Source organism: Melopsittacus undulatus, chromosome 1 (genome assembly GCF_012275295.1).
Source record: "Melopsittacus undulatus isolate bMelUnd1 chromosome 1, bMelUnd1.mat.Z, whole genome shotgun sequence".
Taxonomy (NCBI): domain Eukaryota; kingdom Metazoa; phylum Chordata; class Aves; order Psittaciformes; family Psittaculidae; genus Melopsittacus; species Melopsittacus undulatus.
The window spans coordinates 29280053-29287526 of NC_047527.1; the positions used below are offsets into that span (position 1 = coordinate 29280053).

Consider the following 7474-nt stretch of genomic DNA (forward strand, 5'->3'; position numbering starts at 1 on the left):
GCAGTCACCCCTGAATGCTGAAAGAAGGAGGTCTTTGCCCCTTAGCATATTCTCTCACTACTCCTATACAGTTTTCTCAGATGATGAAAAGGAAAGGGGCTCACACCCACAGATTCTTAGCAGCCCAGGAGAAATATGAAGCAAGGCTTATTCAGAGCTTTGACCTTTCTGTTATTTTTTGGTTTTTTCTTTTAACTCTTTGTTTCCACTGGTGGGAAGTAAGAGTACATTTGTGTCCTGGCCAGTCAAGCCTGGTGTATGCCCAGCTCTGCAGTCTGCCCTAAGCTACCACCCCAGCAGCTGTGGCCCTGTCTCGTGGGATGTCCCCACTAAGAAGACAAAAGGCTGTTTGCACCCTCCGATGTAGCTATTGGGAAGGGACAGACTGCTGGCTGTGTGTTTGCAGTCAGTGCCTCGGCTTCATAGAGTCAGTGTTAAAACATCCTTGGTGTCCTCACAGTGAAGGAGGCATTTGGCCTTTGTCCTCCGCTCTTATTTCTGTTTTCTTCATGACTCTCCTAGGAATCTAACTTAGACATTTTTCTTTTTTTTTTTTTTTGGCATTGATTTTGCCCAGATGATATTTCCTTAAAAAAAAAAAGACACCAATATACATTCTGCATTTTTAAAATATTCTCTTTGCATTCTAGTTCAGTATTTTAATCAATTTTTACCTTTACCTTTAATGCTGCTTCACAGGCTCCAAGTCTATTGACTTCAAACCTTGTTTTACTCCAATCATAAGCATAATGAAGGAATAAAAGCTCATTTTAATCACATGTACTCATAATCCTTCTTTTCCCTTAAGCATGTAGAAAGATTGGTTTCCACAGATATTGTTTCTACTGAGACATAATTCCCTGCTTTTCTTTTCTCTAGACTGTAAGTCCTTTAAATGAAAGTACTGATTTTTCTTGGTGACAAAGTGATAGATGGCAGCAATGTCAACATTGTTTGAGACTGCTTAAGACTGGGGTTTTGTCTGTATAAATAATTCTCTGTCACTTTTGTTCTTAAAGTTACTGGTACTGCAGTATAGCTGTTCTATTCTGACTAATTTGCCCTGCTTGAATTTCTTTAGGTCTGATTTTACAACATCCCAATCATCTCTTTTTGCAAAAGCACCAGCCTTGTCTTGTTAGAGTGCCTTTATGCGGATAAGAAAATTAAATGAAAGAATAAACAATGCCTGAGGAGCAACGGTAGAATATTTTCTTATTATTCCCTGAGAAATAATGGACAGCTCCATTTAGGAGGAGCTTTCTCATTTCCAGAGATTAGACAAAGAAGCTAGTTATTCTTTACACAAAATGTGATATAATACATCTCTGCTTTAGAAGAGCTTTGTGTGGACAACACCTTCAAAGACTAGCATTTATTTACATATTACAGATACAGCATCTGCTTCCTAATGTGGGGGAGAAAGAGTTCTTCTTTACTTTGTTTTAATTTCTATCACTCTAGACATTCCCTCCCTACACTGTACTGTAGTTAGACCTGAACAGTAACGGGAGGTTCTGCTCAACTTAATCTTGTTGATGTTATGACTGATGGGATAAAAACTTTTTGCATATACAACCAAAATTTGCGACTCAAGACCTTGTTATTTCCCCACAACCGTGGTATAATCCAAATACAACAATATTTTCACTACTCAGAATATATTGTTTTCCTGTGTCAGCATGTTTCCCTTCTTGCATGTAACAGCTTTCAAGACAAGGCCCAAACCTCACCCCTTTTGGCCCAACATCAGCTCCATCTCGCTCTTTCTCTTTCTACCTTAAACACAAGAAATCTTGTCCCACAACCAATAATCCCAGTGTCCTTCCATCCTTAGAATGTAGATCTGAAAAGTCTCTATAAATGGTTGTAAACTAGAAAGTCTAATCATGCCATAAAGACAGACAGGCATCTATTGTTCACACAAGTAAGAAAGAAGCTACCTAAACCTTTCATGTGTCAAGTAATAGTTTTCTCCAAGAAAATGGTTTAGGAAGGGGAAGGACAGAGTTACAGTTGATGTTGTCTTACAATAAATAGTTTCAGATAGTATCAGCTGTCTTGAATTACAATGCTTTAAATTCTTGTCTGTCAAACACACGTACAGTTTATGGATTCGTTCTTTGTGTCTGGTTTTTACTAACCATAAGACAACAGATTTAAATGTACATTAAAAAAAAAAGTTTTTAAATGTTCAAACTCAAACTTCTCAAACTTTCAAATTCAGCAGAATTGGCTCTGATGGTCCTGGTGAACACCAAGCTGAATATGAGCCAGCAACGTGCCCTTGCAGCAAAGAAGGAGTTATCGCATTCTGCATTAGGGATGTTGCAGGGTGAGGGAGGCAATACTTTCTCTCTGCCCAGCACTGGCAAGGCCACACCTGGAATACTGGGTCCCGTAGTGGGCTCCCCTGTACATGGGACATGTGGACCCAGAGAGTTTATGGACTTTCTTCATGGAAACAAGGGAACTTGAAGAAATCTGGAAATAGTAGGACACATTTGAATGCAACTGCTTATATGACAGTGCTGGCTTAAATCTGCCCTTAACTCTATGACAGATAAATCACCCAGGTGGCAAAAGGCAAAATGGGAGGAGTGTACGCCCTTTTATATGTAAAGAGAAATGCTGATCTCTTCTTCCTGTTATCCAATGATAGGACACATGGGAATGGTTCAGAGCTCTGCCAGGAGAGATTTAGATGGGACATTAGCCAGCATTTCTTTACCAAGAGGCTCGTCAGACACTGGAACAGGCTTCCTAGAGAGGTGGTTGATGCCCTAAGCCTGTCAGTGTTTAAGAGGCATTTGAACAATGACCTCAACAGCAGGTTTTAAGACCTGGTCAGCCCTGAATTGGTCAGGCAGTTGGACTAGATGATTGTTCTAAATCCCTTCCAGGAGGATGGCATTGGGAGGACAGTCAGAGCTGGGTTTTAGATGGTTAACAGTGCTCTTGTGCTTGGTGCCTCCATATTGTTAAAACCCCTGACTATTTGCACATGCAGTGGTAACCTCATATCCTCATTCTCACGCACCCCTCAGTGTCCTGATCTATTCAGTGGAGAAAGCTGAGGCAGGCATCACCCAGAGCCTTGGTACTGACACTGCTGCCTTGGACAAGGTTCACATTGTCTTGCCCTGGCACAGCCTCGCTTATTGGTCCCGTTCTGAGCACTACAGGGACTGTGCATCTTTAAAAGGAAGCCAGCAAGGTTTGAGCTGGGCACGCAATCCCTCTGACTCCTACCAAGAGTTGCTGTGACCACTGCCTCTCTTTGCAGGACCGCTGCCTTGCAAAGCCTATAAAATGTGTAACCGATTTGTGGGCACCTGGAAACTCATCTCCAGTGAAAATGTTGATGACTATATGAAAGAATTGGGTGAGAAATATTTTTTTTTTCAGTAGGTTTTCTTTAGGAATGTCTCTTTTTCATCTTACGCTTTGCTCATGCACGGTGTCTTCTTCCTGGCCACAAAAGAACTTAATGTACCTTTCTAGCATAATTTAGTTTCTTTCTTTTAGCATATAAAATGGAGAAACAAAAAGGTAGGTGTTGAATTCCTGTAACAAATTTATTTCTATCTGACTGAACTGACCTGATCTAACTTGCTTTTCTGTAACAAGAAGAAACTATGGAAATGCAGAACTTTTTGTGTTTCTCTCAATTGCACCATTAAACTCATGACTTGTGATAATTTACAATATATAATGGAGCTGATGTCTCATGACACTTTGGTTTCAGAGGTCTAATTCCTATGAATGGGTCTATCTGTTACTGAAGAATGCCAGGAATGCAACAAATTAGGCATTGTTTTTCATTTTAATGCTGGCTTCATTCCTATACAACGAGTGTACAGATAGTCAACTGCAGCATTGCTTTTGCTATATAAATGATTCACTGAAACACTGATTCCCTTTCTTTGAAATGTTAAACTGAATAACAAAAAAATTGCAGTAAGTTAATTAGCCAGAGTAAATGTCCAGCCACAGCTGTTTTTCTGAAGACCTGAAGAGAATTGTTTAGTATAGAATTGCTGCAAATATTGTTATAATCTACAGATAGCTTTATACCCTTTTATATGTGCCATTTCATCTGAGCATAGCATAGCATTAACAAAGGCTATGCTTTCTGCTTTTATAAAACAGCAGTATATTGTCAGTGATGCTCATTCTAACTTGCCCCAGACCTCACGACTCATAGACAATGAACTGGGCTGAAAAGCACTAGGCAATATAAAAGGCTTTGAGATGGGATTTACCCTAAAGCTCTCTGCAGCTCTTTGCTCTTACACTTCTTTTTGTCATTTCATACTTGTACTTTTCACTGAGATTTACATGTAAGGATCCTTAGGGGATGTTAGTAGCAACCTAAGAATTGTCCAATCTCCAGTATGTTTAATTAAAAAGCAGCAGTATATTGGCAGTTCAGTATCCAGCTTCTCCCATACAACTGGTTAACAAAAATGCAGATTCGCAGATGTGTCAAGACTTTTTTTTACTATTATTATTTTAGGATTTTTGTGAGCTTTTATGAAGAATAGACTTTTCCTCTAAAATTTCCTACACATTCTATCTCTACACAAATTCACCCAGATTTGTAACTATCTTTCTTTCTTCTTCGCTAAATGTATACAAGTGTATGCTCATTTATATCTTTATTTCTTGCTCAGGGTGCACTCTATCAACTGGGGCTTCCTCAGGCTCTAAACACAGTACTTCCACATTCAAAGAATTAGAGCCTCATCTGAATCAGGCATTAGAGCATTCTAGAAGAAGCTATTCCTTATTCTTCTACTCAACATTTATGAAAGGATACTGAGTTTCTCACTTGCTATAATATATTGAAAGTTTTGTTTCTGATTTCTAGGAGTTGGCTTAGCTACCCGGAAATTAGGTGGCCTGTCAAAGCCTAATGTGATCATCAGTATGAAGGGGGACACAGTAACCATCAGAACTGAAAGCACTTTCAAAAATACAACGATCTCTTTTAAACTGGGCCAGCAGTTTGATGAAACAACAGCAGATGACCGGAAAGTCAAGGTAAGGGTGCTGATAATCTCTGGGTGGTATGGACATCGCCTAGAAGAACACCAGGAGGAGTTTTTCCCATCCCCTTAGTGCAGTACGAGTTTTCCAAACTATTCAAAGAAAGCACAGTAAGAAGAAGTACTATGGAGCTGAAACTAGTATTACTAAGCTTGTCATTAGCCAAGAACTCGGATCTCACTGAATGTAAAGTGAATTGCTGCTCTAATCTGCATAGCTCAGACTGCAGTTTGAAACTCTTGGCCTTTGCAGAGTGTCGTAACCTTGGAGAAAGGGGCATTGGTGCAAGTGCAGAAGTGGAATGGCAAAGACACCACAATAAAGAGAAGACTGGTTGATGGCAAAATGGTGGTGGTGAGTTCACATTCCTTGTACGCTGATAAAGGTCAGAAGAATGCAGCATTCAGTTTGGTTCTGTCTAAATGGACTGTCAATTTTGTCTTTCTCTTTGGCTTATGAGGTAAATTAAGAAGGATAAAAAGGTAACCAAATTTAGGAAACAAGGTAAAAGGAAAGAAATATTGTTCCATGCAGCAAATTGTCTTTCAAGTGACTATATTGGCAAAGCTGCCATAATTCGACAGCATACTTACTGTTCTCAAGGTTACTGTTCTTAAAAAAAAATAAAATAAAGAGGTTTTCAAGTGGCAGACACCTGTGAAATGGAAATAACAGTTTGCAAGTTGGGTACTGCTGTCCCTGGAATGTCTCTTTCCTTTCTCCCACCTTAGAAATCTTACACATTTCCACTCAGGTATTTCCATTAAAGCCCATCAATTCACACACTTCTGCTTTCTTTTTCTATGTGAGCATGCTGAGCACACTAAGCAAGTGCTCAAGAGTTATTGTGTGAAAGACAGCACCTCTGTACCCATGCCTGCCTGCGTGGTGACCTGTAGCAGGGACTGGCAGGTCCTGACAGCTCCTCTGAAACACCCACTGCAGTAAGAGAACAGTGTCTTTCCTAGGGGTAGGGGAACGTGGGCTTTCGCTCACTCCCTATTCAATCTGCCTTTCTCTAGCAGCCATGTGAAAACCATGGGATGGCCAAGCCAGGGTGATAGACATTTTAAGGAACTTAGGGTTAGGGTCACCACTAAAATAAAGATTTCACTTTTGAACAAAAGAAATTTCTTTGTTCATCAAAGTTTTTTAAGAGCAGAGCCAATTTTGGTGACTTGTTTGAAATCATTATGACTGTAAGTGCTAGCTTTCTCTGACTGTTTTGTTTTAAGCTCTCATGCATTTGGAAGAGTTATTTGCTTTCACACCTCCTCATAGCTGCATTTCTGTGTAAATTTGTTTCTAATTATTAAATTATCCTTAAAAAGAAAGGAAAGGTCCCTATTCCATTGGTGTCCTGCTGACTGCTCCTTGCCTCAAACAGGTTTGTGGAAGAAGCTTCTCTTTTTAAAATCAGTGAGGTCTTCTTAATGTCCCATCGCCTCTGTTGCAAGCATCCTGTGGATGTGAATCACCAGGAGCTGCTGAAGGCCACTGGGGCAAGAGGATCAGAAGAAATGTTTTGTGACTCATAGGTATAAAGTTTTTTAGGCCAGAAAACTGACCTCTGAGCTACCCAGGCTACTTCTGCTTCCACAAAAAGACCTTTGTAAAACTGGATGTGTTTGTGGACCATGATATAATAAAATAGGTGGGGCTGATATTTCTGTCAAGTCAGCATAATACCAGGGATGGTAAACATGTTTCTGAAGCTAAGCCTGATTTTGCAATCTACTTGTCGTTATATGCCACTCAAGTCCAAAGATGTTAGAATAGAAATCACTCAATTTGATATATTAAAAAAAAAAAAAAAACTTTTTTGTTTGCTCCAAAAGTTGTGTAAAGATGTAAAATGTGGCATCTGGATTTTCACTGACTTTCGAGGTTACTGCAGCAGATACACCTGTTGTCAGCAAAGGGTTTATATTAATCATTTTCTTTGTGCCTTAGGAATGTGCCATGAGAGGAGTTGTCTGCACTAGAGTCTATGAAAGAGTGTGAAGAAATTCCCTCTCCACACCAGATTGGGACTGGCTCTTAAAACTCGGCTTAGTTCAGTGACCAAAGCCTCATGCACTATGCTTCTTTATTTTCTTATTTTCTTTTATTGGGAAAATGACTACACTATAATTTGATATTTCAGAGCCATAGTGTAACTAATCTAAAGTATTGTGGTGATCCAATAAACAGCTGCTCAACATATAAAATATAATGCTTGTCTCCACATGAATGATTAAAGTCTTCTTTCTTGGATGGCACCATCTTCTCTGTTGTTCTTTTCTGTATAAGTGGCTAGGCTATTTCTAAGTAAAATGGTGAAACTCTACTGCTCTGCCTCTGAGAGAGGTTTAACACCTGTTCCCTGTACATGAAAAACTATCATCTCATGGATTCGTAATTCCTTTCCTGTAAAAGATTT

The 7474-nt window shown here is 39.5% G+C and overlaps 1 protein-coding gene across 1 annotated transcript; it reads left to right on the top strand.

Annotated features, from left to right (window-relative positions):
• The first annotated feature begins 3233 nt into the window (after window positions 1-3233).
• Window positions 3234-7262, top strand: LOC101871354 (myelin P2 protein). The gene is made up of 4 exons (XM_034063975.1): window positions 3234-3385; window positions 4874-5046; window positions 5305-5406; window positions 7006-7262. The coding sequence occupies exons 1-4, from the start codon at window positions 3313-3315 to the stop codon at window positions 7054-7056; spliced, it is 399 nt and encodes a 132-aa protein (XP_033919866.1). The 5' UTR covers window positions 3234-3312; the 3' UTR covers window positions 7057-7262.
• Window positions 7263-7474: the final 212 nt, after the last annotated feature.

Coding starts and splice junctions, on each gene's coding strand:
- LOC101871354 (XM_034063975.1), top strand. CDS start 3,313: ATGTGTAACCGATTTGTGGGCACCTGGAAACTCATCTCCAGTGAAAAT. Junction 3,386..4,873: donor TGACTATATGAAAGAATTGG/GTGAGAAATATT, acceptor TCTGATTTCTAG/GAGTTGGCTTAGCTACCCGG. Junction 5,407..7,005: donor TTGATGGCAAAATGGTGGTG/GTGAGTTCACAT, acceptor TTTGTGCCTTAG/GAATGTGCCATGAGAGGAGT.